Source organism: Mustela nivalis (assembly GCF_964662115.1).
Source record: "Mustela nivalis genome assembly, chromosome: 8".
Taxonomy (NCBI): domain Eukaryota; kingdom Metazoa; phylum Chordata; class Mammalia; order Carnivora; family Mustelidae; genus Mustela; species Mustela nivalis.
In genome coordinates this window covers 118538037-118561244 of record NC_139027.1, presented here as the reverse complement: position 1 = coordinate 118561244, position 23208 = coordinate 118538037, and the positions used below count along the sequence as shown (strand labels likewise).

At 50.4% G+C, this 23208-nt stretch overlaps 1 protein-coding gene and 1 long non-coding RNA gene across 8 annotated transcripts; one reads left to right on the top strand and one right to left on the bottom strand.

Moving 5' to 3' along the window:
- The first annotated feature begins 8166 nt into the window (after positions 1-8166).
- LOC309872176 lies at positions 8167-9553 on the top strand. Its single transcript, XR_014315707.1, has 2 exons — positions 8167-9160; positions 9379-9553. It is a non-coding gene; the product is annotated as an uncharacterized lncRNA (long non-coding RNA).
- On the bottom strand, positions 9391-19789 carry COX4I2 (cytochrome c oxidase subunit 4I2). Of its 7 annotated transcripts, none has more exons than XM_082745905.1 (6): positions 19658-19789; positions 17766-17802; positions 14709-14790; positions 13177-13341; positions 11820-11951; positions 9391-9632 (listed from the first exon to the last, which is right to left on the bottom strand). In XM_082745905.1, exons 3-6 carry the CDS (start codon positions 14788-14790, stop codon positions 9496-9498), a joined length of 516 nt encoding a protein of 171 aa, XP_082602031.1. In that variant the 5' UTR covers positions 17766-17802; positions 19658-19789; the 3' UTR covers positions 9391-9495. The 7 variants fall into 7 exon arrangements, with proteins under 7 accessions (XP_082602031.1, XP_082602033.1, XP_082602030.1 ...); XM_082745907.1 differs by having other exon boundaries at positions 14709-14779; XM_082745903.1 differs by having other exon boundaries at positions 9493-10232; positions 14709-14779.
- Positions 19790-23208: the final 3419 nt, after the last annotated feature.

Below are 23208 nucleotides of genomic sequence, written 5' to 3'. Positions count from 1 at the left end.
ATTATTTTAAGTGTGATGGTCTAAATACACCAATGAAAAGATACTGGGAAAGGGGCACCTGGCTGGCTCAGTCTGCAGAGTACGCGACTCCTGATACTGGGTTGTGAGTTCTAGCCCTGTGTTAGGTATAGAGCTTACTTAAAAAATAAAAATAAAAATGGGGCGCCTGGGTGGCTCAGTGGGTTAAAGCCTCTGCCTGCTCGGGTCATGGGATGGAGCCTGGGATGGAGCCCTGCATCGGGCCCTCTGCTCAGTGGGGAGACTGCTTCCTCCTCTCTCTCTACCTACTGTGATCTCTGTCTGTCAAACAAATAAATAAAATCCTTTTTTAAAAATTAAAAAAATAAAAATATATTGGCAGAGTGAATTTTAAAAACCAACTATGTGCTGCCTATAAGAAACACTTCAAATATAGAAGCAGCTGGGGGAAGGATAGAAAAGATACATCAGGGGCGCCTGGGTGGCTCAGTGGGTTAAGCCGCTGCCTTCGGCTCAGGTCATGATCCCAGGGTCCTGGGATCGAGTTCCGCATCAGGCTCTCTGCTCAGCGGGGAACCTGCTTCCTCCTCTCTCTCTCTGCCTGCCTCTCTGCCCAGGGTCCTGGGATCGAGTCCCGCATCGGGCTCTCTGCTCAGCGGGGAACCTGCTTCCTCCTCTCTCTCTCTGCCTGCCTCTCTGCCTACTTGTAATCTCTCTCTGTCAAATAAATAAATAAAATCTTTAAAAAAAAAAAAAAAAGAAAAGATACATCATGCAAGCAGCAAAAACTGATAGGTCTAAAAAGAGAAACAGACGAAACAGACAAATCCACGATTATTCTCTCAACCACTGAGGTAAAAACTAGACAGAAAAATCAACAATGCAGAAGAACTCAATAGCACCATCAGAGAGTGGAAACCAGTGGACATTTATAGAATGCTGAATTCAACAGCAGCAGAATATACAATTCCTCCAAGTGCCCACTGACTATATCCCAATACAGACGATGTTCTGGGCCATAAAACACACCTCGACACATGAAAAAGCATTTGAAATCATAGAGTGTGTTCTCAGTGAAATCAAACTAGAAATCAACACTAGGAAACTAAACAACACTTTTTAAAATAATTTACGGGTCAAAGAGGAACACTCTAGGGAAATAAAAATATATGTATTTCATTGAATGAAATGAAGACACAACATATCAAAATTTGCAGGATGGGGCGCCTGGGTGGCTCAGTGGGTTAAGCCGCTGCCTTCGGCTCGGGTCGTGATCCCAGGGTCCTGGGATCGAGCCCCACATCGGGCTCTCTGCTCAGCAGGGAGCCTGCTTCCTCCTCTCTCTCTGCCTGCCTCTCTGCCTGCTTGTGATCTCTCTGTGTCAAATAAATAAATAAAATCTTAAAAAAAAAAATTTGCAGGATATAGTGAGGGCAGTGCTGAGAGGTAAGTGTGTGTAATAAAGGCTCACACGAGAAAAAAAGAAGTCTCAGTTCAATAATCTAAGCTCAGGAAACTAGAAGAAGGAGACTGAAGTAAACTCCAAGCAAAAGGAAGGAAATAATAAGGAAAAGAGTGAATGGAAATCAGAGAAATTTGAAGACATACAAAGAATAAAAAACTCTGATAAAGGTAACTACATAGAAAAATATAAAATTGTATATTGGGGTTATAACTCTCTTTCCTACATGATTGACTTACTGATTGATTGATTTGAGAGCCAGATATAGGGAGGGGGAGGGAGAGGGAGAGAGAGAGACTGACTATTGAGCAGGAAGGAGGGAGAGAAGCAGACTCCCCACTGAGCCTGATCAGGACCTGAGCTAAACCCAGACACTTAGTCACTGGAGACACCCAGGTGTGGCTCCTACATGATTTAAAATACAAAAGCATTAAAGGGTCAGGTGGCCAGCTCTGTTGGAGGAGCATGTGACTCTCGATCTCAGGATCATAGGTTTGAGCCCCCCATTGGATGCAGAGATTACTTAAATATTTTTTAACTGCAAATGCATAAAAAATTAGAAATCTGTGCTAATGGACACATAATGTATAAAGATACAATTTGTGAGAAAAATTTGCTATAGAGAGGAGGAGGGTGGAGCCATATAGGAGCAGTTTTTATGTTGCTCAACTTAAATTGCTATCAATGCAAAATTATTGTCAATTTAAAATGTTAATTGTGGGGCGCCTGGGTGGCTCAGTGGGTTAAGCCGCTGCCTTCGGCTCAGGTCATGATCTCAGGGTCCTGGGATCGAGTTCCGCATCGGGCTCTCTGCTAAGCGGGGAGCCTGCTTCCCTCTCTCTCTCTCTGCCTGCCTCTCCGACTACTTGTGATTTCTCTCTGTCAAATAAATAAATAAAATCTTTAAAAAAACTGGGAAATTCACAAATATATGGAAATTTTTAAAACACACTGTTAACCAATAAATCAAAGAAGATATCACAAAGGAAATTAGAAAAAACTTAGAGACAAATGAAAACACAAAACACCAAAACTTCTGGGATACAGTAAAAGCTGGGCTTAGAGGGAGCTACCACAATTCACCCAATGTAAAATAGGTCATTTGAATAACCCTGTAACAATCATGGATATTGATTCAGTAATTTAAATACCCACTCACCCTACCACCTGCAATGATTTCACCAGAGAATTTGCCTAAATGTGTAAAGAATGAATGCTCTTTCTACACTATCTCTTCCAGAAAATAAAGAAAAAGGAAGGGAATTACATTGTTAGCAAAACCAAAGACGTAGATGAACCAACTGCAATCTTTAGCTTTAAGGTGGACCCTCGTTCCTGGGGTGCCTGGGAGGCTCAGTCGGCTAAGCATCTGACGCTTGATTATAGCTCGGGTCATGATCTCAGTTTCCTGATCTCAGGCTCCTGAAATCAAGGAGCCCAGTGCAGAGCCTGCTTAAGATTCTGTCTCTCCCTCTCCCTCTGCCCTCCCAAATCTTAAAAAAAAAAAAGGGCGGGGGATCCTCATTCCAAAAAAATTCACATAAATATAACTTTTATGAGGCAACTAGAGAAATGTGCGTACCACCAGATATTTGATATTAAGGAAATATTGTTCAAACTTGTATGTACATTAACAGTATCGGAGTTGTATACATTAAATAGTCCTTATTGTTTAGAGACACGCACTGGAGGGGCACCTGGGTGGCTCCGTGGGTTAAACCCTCTGCCTTCGGCTCAGGTCATGCCTGGGATCAAGCCGCACATCCGGCTCTCGGCTCAGCGGGGAGCCTGCTTCCCTCTCCCTGCCTGCCTCTCTGTCTGCTTGTGATCTCTGTCCGTCAAATAAATAAATAAATAAAATCTTAAAAAAAAATAGAGACACACACTGGAGTATTTGCAGATGAATTGATGTGACACGAGTTATCTAAAATAATTCTGGGGTGGGCTGCCTGACTGACTCAGTTGGTAGAATGTGCAACTCTTGATCTCCGGGGTGTAAATCCAAGCCCTACACTGGATGCAGAGATTATTTTAAAATAGAATCTTAGAGGGTGGCTGGGTGACTCATTCGGTCAAGCATCTCACTCTTACTAGCACAGGTCATGATCTCTGGACTGTGAGATTGAGCCCTGAGTCCAGGTCCACGCTGGGCATGGAGTCTGCTTAAAATTCTCCCTCTCCTGGGGCACTTGGGTGGCTCAGTCGTTAAGCTTCTGCCTTCTGCTCGCTCAGCCATAATCCAGGTGTCCTGGGATGGAGCCCCGCATCGGACTCCCTGCTCCTTCCTCTCCTACTCTCCAGCTTGTATCCTCTCTCTAGCTGTCTCTGTCAAATATATAAATCTTTAAAATAAAGAAAAAAGGAGGGGGTGAGGGGTGGCTCTGTCTCCCTCTCCCATTCCTCCTCTCTCTCTGACAAATAAATAAAATCTAAAAACAAAACAAAACAAAACTCCCTTTCCCTCTGGATCGTGGGTGTTCGTGCCTGCGTGCTCTCTCTCTCCTCCTCCTCTAAAAAGAAAAAAAAAAAAAAAAACTTAAAAAAATTAATTAATTAAAATAAATTTAAAATAAATAATTCAGGGGTGGAGATGGGGCAGTGAGTCGGCCAAGAACAGATAAAACAGATAATTGTGGTGGGTCCCTGGGTGGCTCAGTGGGTTAAGCCACTGCCTTCGGCTCGGGTCATGATCTCAGGGTCCTGGGATCGAGTCCCGCATCGGGCTCTCTGCTCGGCAGGGGTCCTGCTTCCTCCTCTCTCTCTGCCTGCCTCTCTGCCTACTTGTGATCTCTCTCTGTCAAGTAAATAAATAAAATCTTTAAAAAAAAAAAAACAACAACACATAATTGTGGTAATTGTGGGTGTCAGGGAGGAACGGGGAGGTTGTTAGATTAGTCTTTCCTGTGTGTTTAAAATTTTCCATAAGAACTTTGGAGGACTCTTTCTTTCTTTCTCTCTCTCTCTTTCATATTTTATTTATTCACTTGAGAGAGAGAGAGAGAGAACAAGCAGAGGGAGAGGCAGAGGGCAAAGGAGAAGCAGACCACCCCGTCCACCCCCAGCCCAGCCAAGAGCCCTATGTGGGGCTATGTCCCAGAACCCCCGGATCATGACCTGAGCTGAAGACAGATGCTTAATCAACTGAGCCATCCAGGCGCCTCAGGACACTGTTTTCTTTCTCTCTTCCTGGTCATGACTTTTGCAACACTTTCTAGTGCATTTATCTTTTCCTTACCGATTTGATAGACAGGTTGTTGGTTTTGTTTTGGTTTTTTTTAGCATATTAAGGAAACCAGTTCTTTTTCCCCTTTTTAGTTCCTTGTCTTTTCAGTTTCTTTCTCTCTCTCTCTCTTTTTTTTTTTTACAGAGAATTTTACTATTACAGAATGTTTTGACCCAAATGTTTTCTCATGGATATGTTTATCCCAAGCCTATTTTGACTGTGAGCTTTGAATCCAAATATTTTTATCAGAATTACTCTAATTCTTCTTTTCTTTTTTTTTTCCTTAATATTTTGTTTTTAGAGGCGCCTGGGTGACTCACTCGGTTGAGCATCCGACTCTTGATTTCGGCTCAGGTCATGACCTCAGGGTTGTGAGATTGAGCCCTGAGCTCCGTGCTCCGTGGGGAATCTGGGGAATCTGCCTGGTATTCTCTCTCCCTCTCCGCTCCTCACTACACTCATGCACTCTCTCTATAAAATGAATAAATAAATCTTTTTAAAAATAAAGATTTTATTTTATTTTTTTTTAAAGATTTTATTTATTTATTTGACAGAGAGAAATCACAAGTAGATGGAGAGGCAGGCAGAGAGAGAGAGGGAAGCAGGCTCTCTGCTCAGATGCGGGACTCGATCCCAGGACTCTGAGATCATGACCTGAGCCAAAGGCAGAGGCTTAACCCACTGAGCCACCCAGGCGCCCTAAAGATTTTATTTTTAAGTAATCTCTACACCCAACCCACTGAGCCACTCAGGCGCCCATAAATAAAATCTTTAAAAAAAAAAAACAAACTTGCAATTCCAAGATCAAGAGTCACGTGCTCCACTGACTTAGCCAGGTGCCCCAGAATTACACAAATTTTAATACAGCAATAAAGTGCTTTTTTTTTTTTTAAAGAAAGCACTTTCTTGGGGCGTCTGGGTGGCTCAGTGGGTTAAAGCCTCTGGCCTTCAGCTCAGGTCATGATCCCAGGGACCTGTGGAAGGGGGGAAAAGGGAACTCTGCTCAGCGGGGAGCCTGCTTCCCTTCCTCTCTCTCTGCCTGCCTCTCTGCCTACTTGTGATCTCTGTCTGTCAAATAAATAAATAAAATATTTTTAAAAAAAGCACTTTCTTGAGCAAGGTGCATGAAGTCAATTTTATTTTTCAGTCTATTGTTTTATAACGAAAGTTAAATTCTTTCTAATGTTTGCTATTATAAATTTAATTTTACAAAATTATTTCTTCATTGCAATCAACTTGGCTTCATGGAGTGAATGCCACCAAGAGCGTGTGATTCTTCTCTCAGTCATGTTTATCCACATCTGATTTCTCCGGTTTTCTGCCATTGTGCATTATCGGCTGTTGTCCATTATTTCCATCTGGTCTGATTTTTCAGGTCGAACTGCATGATCTAAATGTCAAAATGTGGGCGCCTGGGTGGCTCAGTGGGTTAAGCCGCTGCCTTCGGCTCAGGTCATGATCTCGGGGTCCTGGGATCGAGTCCCACATCGGGCTCTCTCTCTGCTCAGCAGGGAGCCTGCTTCCTCCTCTCTCTCTCTCTCTCTCTCTGCCTGCCTCTCTGCCTACTTGTAATCTCTGTCTGTCAAATAAAAAATAAATAAAATCTTAAAAAAAAATGTCAAAATGTTATTGTCTGTGTGAATTTTAGTCAATATTCAATTAAATGTGGTCAGTTTTAGCCTCTATCGAGATTATTTTGTGTTGGTTGGTTTTGTTTTGTTTTGTTTTTAAGATTTTATTTATTTATTTGACAGAGAGAGATCGCGCGCGCACAAGCAGGGAGAACAGCAAGCAGGATGGGGAGGAGCAGACTCCCTGGTTAGCAAGGAGTCTGATGCAGGGCTCAATCCCAGGACCCTGGGATCATGACCTGAGCCAAAGGCAGATGCTTAACGACTGAGCCACCCAGGGACCCCTGTGTTGATTGTTTCTGCACCATCAGTGATGGGATGTAGCATTCGCTCACAATTCTGCCTTTTCCCCCACTCCACATTCATCATGTGTACTCAGATGGAGGATATTTCTCCGCCCACTGATGTTGGGCTTGGCTGTGGGTGGGCAGACTGTATTTTCCAAAGACGGCCACAACAGCATCTCCCATCTCATATGCATCTTACATCTCTTGTTGTGACCATCACACCAGGAAATCTATGCCCTCTCCCTCTTGAACGTGGGAACTTGATGGGTGCCTGGACCAACAGCGTTCAGCAGAAGTGATGCTATGTGTCTTCTGAAGCTAGATCATGAAGATGCAGTACGCTTCCTTCTTATTCTCTTGGAATTCTTACTGTTGGAACCCATCCGCCATCTTCCAAGGTAGTGCAAACTAGCCCACACAGAGAGACCACCTGGGGAAGCCACAAAATAAGGATGTCCGGTTGACAGCGCCAGCTGAGCTGTCTGGCTCAGGTCAATGCTCAGCTGGCATCAACCACCAGAGTGAAAACACCTCCAGAAGATGCTGTCCACTGCCTTTTGAGTGTTTCCAGCTGAGACCTCAAACATTCTAGAACAGAAGCAAAGAGTAATGACTGGATTCCTGACCTACAGAACTGGTGAGCATAATACAATGGCTATTTTATGCCACTAAGTTTTGCGGTAGTTTGTAAGGTAGCACTAGTAACCGGAACACCATAGGACTTGCTTTGACCAGTGGAATGTGGTGCTGATTCTATGTGTGCTCGATCTGAGCCCGGCCATTAAGAGCATCCTGGGTCTCTAGTCATCCCCCTACCCCCTCAGGGGTCTTTGACTTCTGCCAAGCGAAGAAAATGCCCTAGGTGCCCGATGCTCCCAGAAAAAGGAGACAATGAAATAATTTTGAACCCAACTGTTACGGGCTAAGTCATGTCTCCTGCAAATCCATACACTTAAGACTAAGTGCTAACCTCCAGAACCTCAGCATGTAGTGGTTTGGGGTGTTAGGGTCTTTAAAGAGGCAATGAAAATAAAATGAAGCCTTTACGAAAGGCCCTAACCCAATCGGACGGGCATATTTATAAGCAGAGGAAATCTGAACACCGAGAGACACCAACGACGCTCATATGCACGGAGGAAAGTACCATGAGGATGTAGCAAGAATGTGGCTATTAGCAAACCAAAGACAGACATCAGAAGCAACCAATTTTGCAAACACCTTGATCTTGGACTTCTAGCCTCCAGAACTGTGAGAAAATACATTTCTGTTGTTTAAGCCACTCAGCCGGTGGTATTTTGTTATGCCAGCCTGTGATAGTGTGATTTATAATAAGAAATACATAAATTTGGTCTTCGTCCAGTTTCTGGCACAGAGCTCTTAATACTCTTGGAATTTGCTAAGTAATCAGAACAAGGAAGGAAACGCTTCTTATGTTAACAAGGTGACTTTTGGGCTCCATCTAAGGATTTCCCAGAGAACAAACCCTGCGGTGAGAGGGTTGAACTTTGAATCCCACAGCCGCACAACCACCCTGCCCCAAGTCCAGGGAGAGAGAGAGACTGGAGGTTGAATCATTCTGCAAAGGCCAATGATTTAATCAATCGTGGTTCTGTAAGGAAGACTACATAAAACCCCCAAAGGACAGGTTTTTTTTGGAGAGTTCCTGGGTTGGTGAACACGTGGAGATGTAGGGAGAGCAGTGCCTGGAGGAGGCAGGGCAATTCTTTGGTTTTCCCCATGCCTTACCCTCTGCATTTCTTCCATCTGGCTGTTCCTGAGTTCTGTCCTTTTGTAAGAAACTGGTAATCCTGAGTTCTGAGAGCTATGTTAGTAAAGTAATCAATCCCAGGGAGCGGCTTGTGGAATCCTCTGATTTCTAGCCAGTCAGTCAGAAGCACAGGTAACTTGGGCTGGGGACTGGTGTCTAAAAGTCAGGGGCAGGGCTTCTGGTAGGACAGAACCCTTAACCGGTGATGCTATTTCCGAATTGCATGTCAGAATTGAGTTGAATTTTCATACACCCAACTGGTGTCGGGAGCTGAACATGAAACCCAACACAAGGTTTCCATCCCAAAACCCTGAGGTCATGACCTGAGCCAAAACCAAGAGTCAGACACTTAACCAACTGAGCCACCCAGGCGCACCTTAATTCTGTCCCTTTATCCTGCTTTGTTTTGTTTCCTTACAGCACTCATTACATATTCGTTTTTCTGTCTCCCTCCATAAAAGAATGCCTCCTCTATGAGTCCAGAGACTTGGTCTTATTCATTGCTGCATCCCCCTGGCCTGGATTAGTACCTGGCATACAGTAGGTGCTCAGTAAATATTTGTTAATAATTGAATAAGTCCGTGGCGTTGCTCAAGCCACTCCCTCCACCTGGAATACCTTTCCTTCTCCTTCCTCCCTTTCCTAGTGCCGCAGATCCCTTAAGACTAAAACCTAGCTCCTATTCCTCCAGGAAGCCCTCCATGACTGGCTGGGCTCTGGGCCGCTGGAAAGTGGCTTATTCCTGCCCTTCCTTCACCCCAGTACTCAATCTTAGGTATAGTTTAAGGTTCGTGCCAAGTAAAGACTGAGGTGGAGGGCGCCTGGGTGGCTCAGTGGGTTAAGCTGCTGCCTTCGGCTCAGGTCATGATCTCAGGGTCCTGGGATCGAGTCCCGCATCGGGCTCTCTGCTCGGCAGGGAGCCTGCTTCCTCCTCTCTCTCTCTCTCTGCCTGCCTCTCTGTCTACTTGTGATCTCTCTCTGTCAAATAAATAAATAAATAAATCTTTAAAAAAAAAAAAAAGACTGAGGTGGAGACTGAAGACAGAAGAGAACAGGCCTGCTTTATTGGCATTAAGGAGAGGAAAGGGCCCTCCACAGGCTCTGGGCCGGAGTGGAGCTGCAGGGAGGTCAGCCTGGATGCCGCATCACTTCTTCCACTCCTTCTTCTCATAGTCCCACTGGGAGGCCAGGCCTTGCACGGGGTTGCCCTTCATATCCAGGATACGCTGGAGCTGTTGGGCCTTCCACTCATCCGTCAGGGTGATGGGCTTCCTTGGAAACACTGCGGGGAAGGCATAGGGTGAGGGCAAGGGTGACTCAGGACCCTGCAAGTCCTCCACCCTGTCCCCCTGAGCCAGGGTCTCCAGTCACAGGGTTAGGATGCCCTGCGCTGAGGACCCCACTTCCACCCTGTCTTTTCCCCCCACCAGACTTCCTGCTAAAGCTTCATTGCAGGGACCTCTGGGTTCTGGTCCCAGCTCTGCCTTTGACTCACTGGAAACTGGGCCAAGCTCCTTCCCCTTTCTGAGCCCACTTCCTTACCTTATGGCCCAACGGAATAGGAGCACTGATTCAAATTACAACTACTGAGTTTGCTCCCACCGACTGGAAAAGGCCCAGGATGAGACGGTTTCTTTTGCTTCCTAAGGGGGTTGGAAGTAGGAGGTGAGGAAAGGGTGTTGACTTTAAAAATCTGAAGTGGCTGGGGCGCCTGGGTGGCTCAGTGGGTTAAGCTGCTGCCTTCGGCTTAACCCGTGATCTTCAGGACCCATGATCTCAGGGTCCTGGGATCGAGTCCCACATCGGGCTCTCTGCTCAGCAGGGAGCCTGCTTCCTTCTCTCTCTCTCTCTGCCTGCCTCTCAGTGTACTTGTAATTTCTCTCTGTCAAATAAATAAATAAAATCTTTAAAAACATATGTCCGTAATGGTTTCTAAACTTTCTTCCCTTTAAAAAAAAAATAAATAAAATAAAATAAAATAAAAATCTGAAGTGGGCAGTAGTTCACTAAAAGGCTGGGGCACCCAAGAGGCATTTTAGGTCCCTTGACGTGTGTGCATGAGGGACCGTGGGCCTCCCCACCCAGCTCAGACTTGACTTCCTGGTCCATCTGCTCTAAGGCTGACTCAGCTTGTCAGACCTCCTCACTGGGACTTCCTATCCCAGTGGGTGGGAAAGAAGGAAAAGATCTTTTTTTTTTTTTTTTTTAGATTTTATTTATCTGACAGACAAGAGATCACAAGTAGGCAGAGAGGCAGGCAGAGGGGGGGGGGGAGCAGGCTCCCCGCTGAGCAGAGAGCCCGATGTGGGGCCCGATCCCCAGACCTTGGGATCATGACCTGAGCCAAAGGCAGAGGCTTTAACCCACTGAGCCACCCAAGCGCCCCAAGAAGGAAAAGATCTTTATGGCACCTGTCAGCACCAAGCACTGGGCTAGACTAGAATTCTTCCCAAAGTCTCCCTCATTTCTTCCTCATGCAAGGCAGGAATTCCCATCACACTCTCACAGAAGAAGAAAGGTGCTGTTGGAGGTGAAAAGCTGGGCACAGGCTGCCAGCTCTTCCCCAACATCCCTGTCCCTTCTGGAGCAGTGCTTCCTAAAGCTGAGTGGCCATCAGAATGACTTGGAGAGCTTGTTAAAACACAGATGGCTGGGCTCCCTCTCACAGTATCTGACTTAGTAGATCCAGGCTGGGGCTGAGAATTTGCATTTCTGAGCATCCCCAAATGATGATGTTGGTCCAGGGACCACACCTGGAGCATCACTCTTCCGTAGTCATAAGCCATTAGCCGGGCATGGGACCAGCGTGCTAAAAACTACATTTCCCAATTTCCCTTGTGGCTAGACATGGTCATGTGATCATTTCTAGCCAACAGGAGTTGAGCAGAAAGGATGTGGGCAACTTCTGGACCTTAAAGAGGAGGGGCATCCCTTGCCCTATTCTTGGCTAGAAGGTAGGCCTTCAAGGCTGGAGCTGAAGTGGCCATCTCATATGGCAAGAAGGAAGCCACACAGTGAGGACAGCCGTGCAACACCACAGAAGGAGCCTGACATTTCAGTCTCCATACTCTCCCTGGCCTTTTTTTGTGAGAGTAACAAAACTTATATCTTGTTTAAGCTCTCCTATGTTGGAGACTCTGTGACGGAAAAACTAATGGTTACAACAGCAATCAGTAACGGCTCCATTCATGATAATGTGCCAGGCACTGGCTTACAGCCATTAAATCCTCAAAAGAACCGTGTGATGTGGGCACTATTATTTTCATTTTACAGATGAAGGAATTGAGACCCAGAGAAGTAGAGCTCCTGCATCCCAACCCAGGCAGCCATGCTCTGCCCTTCACCCTGGAAGACTTTTCAAAACTCCGCAGATGAGTGCCAGGATAGTCGCCCTGTAAGAGCTGGGCTGGTGGCTGTGACCACAAGGGCATGGCCCAGGGCTGTAGCAAGGTGAGGGATTGCCACTCACCATAGACCCGCTGCCACCAAATCATCAGAGCTGTGAATCCAAAAAAGAAGAAAACACAGCCCATCACTGTCTTCCACTCGTTGGAGCGACGGTTCATCTCTGCGAAGGTCTCATGGAACTGAAGGCGGTACACTGGAGGCAGAGGAGAGGTGGGGAAGGAGGGGCCTCATGTGTATCCATTCCCAAGACCCTGGGCCAAGTCTTGGCCTCAGGGATCCCCAGCCTCCCCACTCTTGCAGCAGAGGCTGTCCATTCAGCAAATCCTTTTTTTTTTTTTTTTAATTTTATTTATTTATTTATTTGATAGAGAGAGGGAGATCACAAGTAGGCAGAGAGGCAGGCAGAGAGAGAGGGAAGCAGGCTTCCCGCTGAGCAGAGAGCCCAATGCAGGGCTCGATCCCAGGACCCTGAGATCATGACCTGAGCTGAAGGCAGAGGCCCAACCCACTGAGCCACCCAGGCTCCCCATTCAGCAAATTCTTATGGAGCATCCCCTTTAGGCAAAGCATGGCCAGGAGTAGGCTCCAAACATCAGAGTTGTTTAGGGGAACTTCTGATAGGCAGGACACATCCCTCCTGTTTCCCAGGGTCAGGTCCCCGCCCTCCCACCCACCTTACCTGCCTTTCTGCTCCACCTCCCCACACCACTCAGTGATACCCAAGACAGTCCATGCTTTCCTGCTTCTGTATCTCTCCCCACGCTGTTCCCACTGCCATGCGACACCCTCCTCCTCACCATTCAAGGCCAACCAGAACATGCCCTCCTCTGCAAGGCCCACCAGGATTCCATCTCTCTCTTTCGGGTTCTCACAACCCCCTGGACACACCTCACTCTAGACACATAGCCTGTGTTACAGTTCTCTGGGTCTGTGTCCATTCCCTCATTGAACTGGGAGCCCTAGGCCAATGGCAAGAACCATCAAGGTGATTCACTCCTGTGTCCCCAGCATCACCTAGCATCTGGCTGTGCACAAAGAGCTGACTAAATAAAAGAATAAACAAATAAATGATGAACTTCACCCCTCAGATCAGGTATTTGGGGATTTCTGGCTGTCTTGGGTAGCAGTCTTTCTCTCTTTCTTTTTAAGATTTTATTTATTTATATATTTACTTACTTATTTACTTATTTATTTTAGAGAGAGGTGAGGGAGAGGGAGAGGGGAAGGGAGAGGGAGAGGAAATCTCAAGCAGCTGCAGGGCTCGATCTCACGACCCTAAGATCATGACCTCAGCAGGGGAGGCTGTGACCTGACCCAAAACCAAGAGTCGGACCCTTAAGTGACTGAGCCACCCAGGTGCCCTTTTCAGAGTCACCGCCCAGCCCACTCTGCCCAGCCAGCCCCACCCTGACACCTACAGGCCACCTTCTCGGCGTGGCTCAGCTGGGTCCAGCTGCCCTTCTCCTTCTCCTTCAGGGCCCGCTGCTCAGCGTTGAGCTCTGTGCAGAAGGGCTCATCAGGCATGGGGTAGGAGCGCTGGGCATGGTAGTTGGTGTAGGGCGGCATCTTCCCCTCGCGGTGGGCTGCAGGGGCAATGGAAGAGCTGAATTCAGGCTGCCCCTGGGCCATCCCAGCTCTCCCCACAATACTTGGGGGGGGGGGAGGGCTGCATTTACTGAGCACTTACAGTGGGCCAGGAGCCATTCCCAGGCCTTTAGGGGAGTTGACTCATTTACTCCGCATCACTCTGAGCCCGGTCAGACTGTTCTCTCTCTGTTTTACAGATGGAGAAACTGAACAGCTAAGTGACTTGCTGAAACTCACAGAGCAAGAAGGAGCATGGCCAGAGCCGTGATTCAGCCTCTTTGGCTACAAATCTCATGCTCTCTGGTTGGACTGGACGTGAGGCGGGCATGTCAGGCAAAGGCAGTGGGTGGACAAAGACCGAGTGAGATCAACCGAGATGGCAGACATGGAACCGCTTTGCAAGCTGTAGAGCGCTGTCCATGTGCCTCTGACCGGGGTCAAGCGCACACCTTTGGAGTCAGCTCGGTTTGAGCCCCAGTTCTGCCCACCCCACCTCCAGCAGACCCCTCGACCTCACTGTGCCTCAATGTCCTCCTCTGGAAAGTGGGGACAATAGGAGAAACTACCTCACCCTGCTGTGGGAAGATTCAAGGTACTATACTCGAAAGGGCATACACAGGAGGCGCTCCCTAAGTTACGCCACTAGAAGTCGGTTTTCCTACTGGCTTCTTTTCCTGCAAGCTTTGCCTGCTGGCTAAGCCCTCAAGGACTCCGCGTGGGTGTCCAGGAGGTCCAGAGCAAGGCTGGGCACTGGGAGGGTCTCGATAAAGCTTGTGTTTATTGATACCAGAGATGCCCACACAGAAGGCATCGGTACTACCACCAGGACGGCACGGGACTGCTTTGGCCCTTTTAATATGCAGGTCTGTGGGCCTCAGTTTGTTCATCTGAGAAATGGAGACAGTAGCACAGCGTCTGCCATACATGGCTGTCGTGAAGTCTAAGTGTGTTAATCTGTGTGAAATGTTGATCACAACTTGGAATACATAGTAAGGCCTCAATAACTGTTATCTGTTGTTATTCTGGGTCCGGAAGGCCCTTCTGCTGTTAGGTTGAAGTCTCTCCTGATTAAGGTGCCTTTCTTTTAACTAGCATCTGGAAAGGAGATGCCAAGTCCTGTCAGTACCCTCTGCTTCAGGACACAAAAGCCTTAGGCGCCTGAGGTTTGGGGGGGGGTCAGGCGCTGAGGAAGCTTCGAATGGAAGGGGTGCTGTCAAATGTGAGCTGCATGTCCTGGAGGTTTGTGGTCCAGGACGGAGGAGTGGGACTATGGGAAATGATCTGGAGCAGGCCCAGAGCAGCCTGAAGGCAGGAGCCCACCCCTAGCCTCAGAGTTGGTCAGGGGTGGGTGTGCAGGTCTTACCGGCGCTTCCTGGGCCGTGGGTCCCCCGCATCCCAGGTCCTGTTTTCCTCAGCACCAAGCTCCAGGCAGCTCTGAAGAACATCTGTGTGTGTGTGTGTGTGTGTGTGTGTGTGTGAGCCCTGCCCACGTAGCCCACACAGAGAAACCCTTTTTCACAGGTGTTATGATGGTAGGGTTCCAGAACTTCAAGGTCACCCTCATGCCCCTGACTCTTGTACTTTTGTCTGCTATCCCTAAGGAGGTGGGTGGGGATCCTAGACATTTGGAACCTCCCTCCCGGGACCTCAATTAACCTTCCAAGAAATAGGAGGAGGCCTAACTTCTGAGGGAGGGCCTCAACAGTTTGGGGCTGAGGGGCCTGGGCCAGGCCAAGCTGGGAACCTCCCTCAGTGGTTTGCTCCCCCTCCCAAAGGAAACTGAGTAGGGCTCCAGGTAGGGAGGGAGCAGGTCCCACAGCTACCTCTTTTCCTCACAGGGCCATCTGCCAAGGTTTCTGCACAGAAGGTCTGGCCCCCACTCCTTCCCCCCTAATTGGCTGCCTACGTGCTCACAGAGCCCTGCTCCGCTGAATCTGGTGGGGGCAGAGGCGGGTGGCCCACAGGCTGAGCCCAGCCCCCTACTCCCAGGAAAGTCTCAGGGTTTGGCATCTGAGGGCGGTTGGGGTGGGTGGGGGGAGGATTTGGGGGAGAATTTAGAGGAGGATAAGGACCGAACTGGGTCAGAGGGAGGAAAAGGAGCACACATCTTGGGAGAGGAAGGGAGTATCCCACTTCTGGCAAGAAAAAGGGCCCCTCACATCAGCGGAGAGCGAGGAGCACCTACTAATTAGAGACAAGGAGGGACTGTACCATGTGTTGAGAGGGGACCCCCACATCTGGGAAGGAAGGTCTCCCTGTCATTGATAAGTAGGTGGGGGAGCCCCACATATAGGGAGAGGGAAAGAGTAATCTACATCCAGAGAAAGAGATGGCGTCCCACGCGCAGAAAGAAGCCAATTCCCGAGAAGTCCTTGACTCTGAGCCGCCAGAAACCCCCTGACCCTCTCCGATGGCAGGAACCACTCGGGCTCTGACTGGTGACGAAAGTTCGGGTTCAAGCCCCATCCCTCACCCGCGGGGCTCCTGCAGCCAGGCTCTCCCACCCACTCACTCACCTCGCGGCTCAGCGCCGATGGCAACTTGGGTCCACAGAGCGAGTAACGGAGACTGGGCCCGCAGAAGGACCAGAGCGCGGGGCGCCCGCCCCCGGGCCCGCCCCACTGCCTTTCCCAAGGCCAACCCCTGTGTGGGAACGTCCTGCCTCGGCGGGGCGTGGGAGCGCCCAACCCGCGTCCCTGGGGGCGCCCCGGCCCCCTGCCTGGGGAGGGACACTGCAGAGTGATTCTTATCCTCAATTTCTCCGCCCACGGGGTTCCTGTCTCTAGAGACCCCCCCAGCCTGCAGCGACGGGGACTTAGGGGGCGGTGTGTCCTGGGCCCGCCCAGACGTCGGAGTCTGTTAGTGGGAGTTGCGGATTACCCTGCCTCCGCACCTTTGTTCACTGCCGTTCTTCACGCTTGGGATGCTTTCTGAGGGACTTGGCAGACCCAAGTGGCCAACTTTCCACCCCAGGCTCAACACCTCCTGCTCTGGGAAGCCCACAAGTATGTAGAATCCAGGAGCTGGTCTGTGGTGTACCACCTCACTCCTATGTCCCCCCATACACGCATGGGATGTGAAAAAAGCCTCCCTCTGGTGTTTGAATCTTAGCTGTGTGGCCCTCAACAAATGGCCTTTTTTTTTTTTTTTTTAAGATTTTATTTATTTATTTGTCAGAGAGAGAGGGAAAGCACAAGCAGGGGGAGCAGCAGGCAGAGGGAGAAGCAGGATTTCTGCAAGGAGCCAGATGCGGGACTGGGTCCCAAGACTTTAGGGCTATGACCTGAGAGAAAGGCAAGCACTTCACCAACTGAGCCACCTAGGCATCCCAAACGGCCTAATTTCTGAGTTCTTGTTTTATTTTCTAGAAAAGGGAGCTGATATAGCTGTTGTAAAGACTAAATAAGTCAACAGAAAAGGTCAAGTATGTTTACTCGAGAATTATTTATTAAGAGTGTCTGTTGCTTACCAAGTTAAGTGCTTGGGGATATAGAGCCAAACAAAACCAAAACAACCCCTGACCTTTTAGGGCTCACAATCCAGTTCCAAGCAGAGAGAAAGGCCTGTGCAAAGGCCCAGAGGCCGAAAAACATGGGTGTGTTCAGAGAACAGAGAAAGGCTGTCTTGGCCTGAGTGTGATAGGCAAAGAAGAGAGTTGGAAAGGGGCTGGACCTCATAGGCCATTGTATGGATCTTAGATTTTATTTTATTTTATTTTTTTAAGGATTTTATTTCTTTATTTGTCAGAGTAGGCAGAGAGGCAGGCAGAGGGAGAAGCAGGCTCCCTGCTGAGCAAGGAGCCCAACGTGGGCCTTGATCCCAAGACCACGGGATCATGACCTGAGCTGAAGGCAGATGCTTAAACAACTGAGCCACCCAGGCATCCCTTAGATTTTATTTTAAAGATGGGAGGCCACCAGAGGTAAGTATGGGAGTGATATGGTTAAATGGAACAGAGCATGAGTTTAGGAAATGTGGTGTGGGATTGGTAAACTAATGGTAGACTGATGAGTGAAGGCTGTGGGTCCCTTCTGTGGCCTGGGTCCACAGCCTTCTATGTCTGCCAGCCCTGGGCCTATGAGATGTGTGCCCAACTGTCCTGTGAGGCCACAGGGACCCACTCTAGCCAGTGTCTGGATGGAGGGGCTTAATCCCCAGCGGGCAGATGAGCCTAGAAGGGCGGAGACTCAGGGAAAATGCTAGAGAGACTCTAGGGCAGGCAGGAAGTACCTCTTCATTCTGAACTTCAGCAACAGACACAAAGTCATGAGAAGGCAGTGTGGGAGTCTCCTGGATCTCCACGACATGAAACCCTCAGCTCCCAGGACTGGCCATGGCTACTTCTGGAAGCCACTCCTCCCTCTTCCCCATGACCAAGGGAATTTCAATTTGAGGCACCCCCCCAAGAGGACAACCTTACCTCTTGGATGCTGACCAGGATGTCCTGAAGAGTAGCCCTATGGACAAGGGAAGACGATCCTCAGGCAAACTGGGGGGAGCATGCCTTATCAGACCTTTCCAGGGGCAGATGGGCATTGGTGGCACTGGAGTGAGCGGCTGATGTGTAGGCTCTGCTGCTGCCATGCTGGTGGTCAAGCTGTGCCATTTCTGGGCCTCAGTTTCCCCTCACAGAGCTTTGCAAGGAAAGGCATTTGGGGAATGTGACCCTCTGTTCTGCCCTGCCCTCTCCCACCACCGCCCTTCTGCCCCTCCTGCCTCTGGGGAACCCTAGGCCCCAGATGCTGAGTGATGCTATGATAAGGAACATCTGTAGGAGAAGCCGATCCCGGGCTGAGAATGAGGAGATGGAGATAGGCTTCAGGCAGCTCAAAATTGATTAATAAGGCGGCACAACCCCTTGCAGGGCAATAGTACTGAACCTGGGAATTGGCAGGCTCCCCCATAAGGCAGGCCACTCAGGGAGCCCTGGCCATGGAGCAGGGGTCTTCCCTGAGAACCTTGGAGGGCACTAGAAAGGAGGGGCTCCCAATGGCGCATTGCAGGCTAGTTACTGCGATAGACCCCACAAGGAAATGCAGGTTGAGAGTGCAAAAACAGCAGGGATGGGAGGTGAGAGGAATCTGTCCCTTTCCCACTGGCCTCGCTGCTGACCGTTCAGTGGGAGGCTACAGAAAGGGGCTTTCACTCATTTTCTCAGATCCAGAGAGCCCCCGAGATTCTGCCAACACAAAAGACCTGAGCCACTGGCCTCAGCACCCTGCTGGTAGGACCCCTTGACCCCTACTGCCTTACCCCCCCCTCCCAGCCTATTCAGGCTTTGGACAGGACCCACCTCCAGGACCCAGCCCAGAGAGAATACTGAGGAAGACCTAGGCCTCACGCAGGACCAGAAAGCGCAAATAGAAAAGGTGTTGGACAAAACATCGGGGACCCCTACCCCCACCTCTTGAATAAGGGGAAGTCTGGGACGGAAGGGACGGGGCCAGAGAGGTAGGGTAGTCGGAGTCTAGGACGGCGAGGGGGGTGCGGTTCAGTGGAGCGAGGGTGAGCGAGACTTACTCTCAGGGGTGGGAACTGTAGTGTAAGAACTGGGCCCGGGAACAAGAGGAAAACGGAGGCACAACGCGTTTGGGGTTAGTTGGGCTGGCCAGGTGAACAGGGAAGGCATTGAAGGGCGAGGCCTTTCCAGGTCTCCTGCAGGAAGGCAGGCTAAGCGCAAGGGCCTGGGATTCCAGAACCCTGAGGCCTGCGGGGGACAGGTTGCGCCTGGATGAGGATGCCCAGGCGCAGGTTCAGAGAATGTCACAGGAAGACCCACAGCTCCAGGGGCCAGTCCAAAAAGCACTTCCGCAACTGTGGGCAGGCGGGCCGGGTCATAACCAAAGCTGAACCAGGGCTGCCACGGAGAAGGCCACTAATGGCGGGCATCTCGGCACTGGTAACGATGCCCTGTGAGAATTTCGCTGGGATGAGAAGGGACCGTTGGCCTGCAGGCGGAGGAAACCTCCTTCAGGCGGGTGTAACCTCTCTGCACCTCTCCTGCCCCGGAGCCGAAGCCTCCCGAGGAGGGCCCGGTGCTGAGGGTAGGATCTGGCTGGTGAAAGCCCGGAAGCTACGGCGACTGGCCCTCCACCTTGCACATGAAATGCGCGAAGCTCCCAGCGTTCAGCGGAAGAGGAATTTTTTGCCCAGGGGCGGGCGCTCCCTTTGAGGCCGACCCCTCTGCCTGTCACTCCTGACCCCTTAGCCCCGCCCCGGAGGCATCAGTCCTCTCGTCCCGCCCACAAGCGGTCCTTCCTCCAGGTCTCGCCACCTGCCCTGTCACTCATACACTCATACTACGCGACATACGTCCCGCGTCTCCTTTCCCGGCCTCGAGCTGCGGGTCACCCCTATCCAGCCCCTCGGACGATCTTTGTGCCCCCCTCTAGCAGGGCTCCACCTGGCGGCCCAGCGCGCCGCCATCTTCAGCCAGACCCTGAACTGTCAGTCACTTCCAGCCCCGCCCAGCCCGGCGGGCCTTCCGGGTTTTACCGGGCCGCTGGCCTCGCCCCTACCCTGAGAGGCTCCGCCTCCAACGCTCGGCAGCCGGTCTTCCGGGCCCTGTCAGTGCGTCTGGCCCTCCTTCACAAGCCACGCTAAACCCTTGCCCTGGCCTCAGCCCTGCTCTTTCAGTCCTCTCCGGCCCCCCGCGCGGCGACCGCCTCCACTCCCTGGCCCTGCCCCAGCTGTCATCTTGCTCGGCGCCTCACGCTCCAGCCCCCTCCTTGTCCGTCACTGAGGCCACGCCCACAGCCCCCCTGACCCGCCCCCGAAGCCAGGCCCCGACCGTCACTCCTCTCTCCTCTCTGGCGCGCGCCCTCTCTAGCCCCACCCTGTCGGTCCCCCGGGCCCCGCCCCCGGCCCGCTCAGGTCTGGCGTGGCAGACTGGAGGGAAACAGGGCGGAGACCCGCGCAGTAGGCGGTGGACGCGGCGGAGGTGGCTCCAGCGCGGGACTAGCTCTGACCGCGGGAGGGGAGCCGGGAGGCCTCTCGCCCCCAGCGGGAAAAGGGGGTGAGGGTTCGTCAGAATTTGCTGCTGTGAAACCCCGGGGACTGGGTCCTCCTCACCATCCCCTCACCTGGGCAAATATATGCAAACGCCAGGCAGACGACCCCCTAGCTAATATCTGGGGTGGTGAAGCTGGGCCCCCCGGAGGCCCACGTCTAGGATTCTAGTTCCTGCTCCATCCTCTGCTGGTTTCAGTCCCTCTTCCCCGCTTTCCCCCACCCCACCCCTCCATGGCCTCTGTTTCCACATCTTCACAATGTCAGTCAGACCCAATTCTGCTTATGGGCTGTGAGGGCTAATGCCATGGTCCGAGCCGGGATTCTCCCAGAGGCGCCCACACCAGTGACGTATCAGCCAAGCTGTGGACAGAACTATGGGTGGGGTGGGCACCGCCTCAGAGCAGAGTAGCAGCGTCACCACCAGGAAATCGTGTAACTTGGGAAAGGGCTAAGGCCGTGGGACCCTAGGGGCTTAGGGGATCAGCCCAGTCCCGGGGTAGGCTCAGATCCCTGCAGATCCTGCTCTGGGGCTCCACGCTAACCTAGAATGGTTTGCAGCTTCTGCCCAGGGTCTTTCAGGGTCTTCTATACCACAGGCCAAACAGGGTGCATAGAGCAGGGGGAAGGTCCTGGCCAAACCCCAAGACCTGGGCGCTTGTCTTCTCTGGGACATAACTGGCTCATGGGCATAGCCGTATGGCCTCCCGATGTGGCCCAGGCATTTGTGGGGACAGCCTCATGGCCTCCTCAAACCTTCATTGGCACCCACTGGCCTCCCAGTATACTCCCCAGTATACTCTTTGGCCTGATGTTCAAGGTCTCCCTGCCAAGCTTTCCAAACATGACTCTCCCATCAGCCTCTCCTCTCCTACCGTGCCCCTGCCAAGCTGCCCTTAGCTCTTGGAACACACTCTGCTCTTGCTCGCAGCAGGCCTTTGTAACCGCTCTCCCCTCTGCTGCCACACTCTTCTCGCAAGAACGAGACTCGTTTATCCCCACTCTCATGTTCCCATGTGAGAAAGCTTTACTGGCCCAGCATCCACAGAACAAGCTATGCTCCACAAACACATTTGTCAGTACTTGTGGGCCTCAACTATAGCTCCCGTTCCACCTGGCTCTATTCATAATGTGACCTTGACACTCCTGCTGTCAAGGCAGTGGGACCTATGTCTGCATTCCTTGCAATGGCCTTAGACGTAGAACATGGTGAACATGATGCTCTGTGACCTCCGAAGCTAGATCCTGTAAGCGCCACGTACTGATGCAGGACGCAGTTTTCAAACCGAGCTATGCTGGGAAGAAGCCAGATCAGCCCACGTGGAGAGAACATACAGAGAGGTCATCTGTAGGCGTTCTGGTTGGCAGACCAGCTTCGGTGCCTGCCCACAGCCAGCCTCAGCTTCTAGTCATGCACATCTCCAGATGATGCCAGCCCCCAGCCATCACGGGCTCCCTTGGCCACCAAGTCTTCCGAGCGGAAGCCTCAAACACTGTGACTCAGAGACGAGTCATCTCTGCTGTGACCTTTCTCAGTTCCTGCCTACAGGATCCAACAGGGTCAGACACTGCTTTACAGAATGAATTTTCAGGTGTATTTTTTTTTAAATAAAAATACTTATTTATTGGGGCGCCTGGGTGGCTCAGTGGGTTAAGCCTCTGCCTTCGGCTCAGGTCATGATCTCAGGGTCCTGGGATCAAGACCAGCATCAGGCTCTCTGCTCAGCCGGGAGCCTGCTTCCCCGTTCTCTCTGCCTCTGCCTACTTGTGGTCTCTTTCTGTCAAATAAATAAATAAAATCTTAAAAAAAAAAAAAAAACTTATTTATTCACATAATCCCTACACCCAACATGGCGCTGGAACTCAGCACCCTGAGCTAAGAGTTGCGCGCTCTTCCTACTGAGCCAGCCAGATGCCCTTCAGGCGGTTTATGGGCAGTAGTAACTGTAACAGGAATCGAATGTTATTTTGATTTCCATGTACTTGACCCCTCATGTGATGCAGCTGTTTCAGAACTTAGGCAAGAAAGAAGATGTTAAGTATTGATACCCCAGGCCCAACCATTATCTTCTGAGTTTCAGCCCAAACATCACCTCCAAGAGACTATCCCTGATGTTATGGAAAGTGCCGTTCCTAATCAGTCTACGTCTATTTTTTCCCCAGCACTTTTTATTTCCCAAAAGTACACACACAAACTCACAGCCTTTGTGGCCTGCGTATTATACACACCAGGCCTGTTCCCTCACGCCCCTTCACTTCCAGGACTGGGATGAAGTGGGATCTGGTGGTGCCATGACTGAACGTTTGGGTCCCCTCAAAATTCATATATTAAACACAACCCCCAGTGCGATGGCATTTGGAGGTGAAGCCTCCGGAAGGTGATGAGTCCTGCGGGTAGAAACCTCATGAAAGGGATTAGGACCCTTACAAAAGAGATCTCAGAGTGTTTCCTCTTCCTCTCTGCCCTGTGAGGTTGCAATTAAGAAGCCTACTGTCTATGAACAGGAAAGCCGGCTCTCATCAAATATGCTATCTGCCAGCACCTTGATCTTGGACTTCCAGCTTCTGGAACTGTGAGGAACAAATGTCTGTTGTATGTAAGCCCTATGGTATCTATGGTATTTTGTGAGAGCAGCCTGATTGGACTAAGACAGGCTGTTAGATTGATACCCCACAATTTCATTTTTATGGGTGCTATTGTAAATGCTACTTTAAAACATTTCCACTTTACAGTTGTTCACTGCTATTATATAGAAATGCAATCGACTTTTGTATGTTGACCTTAGAGCCTATGACCCTATAAAATTCATTTATTGGTTCTATTTGTTTGCTGGGGCTGCCATAATAAAATACCA

Excerpts from the sequence above, each read along its gene's own strand:
- COX4I2 (XM_082745901.1), bottom strand. The coding sequence starts at position 14,790 with ATGTTCTTCAGAGCTGCCTGGAGCTTGGTGCTGAGGAAAACAGGACCT. Across the intron at positions 13,342-14,708 it reads CCACGGCCCAGGAAGCGCCG|CCCACCGCGAGGGGAAGATG; the intron begins GTAAGACCTGCA and ends TTGCCCCTGCAG. Across the intron at positions 10,233-11,819 it reads TTGGTGGCAGCGGGTCTATG|AGAGAAATTACAAGTACACT; the intron begins GTGAGTGGCAAT and ends TTTATTTGACAG.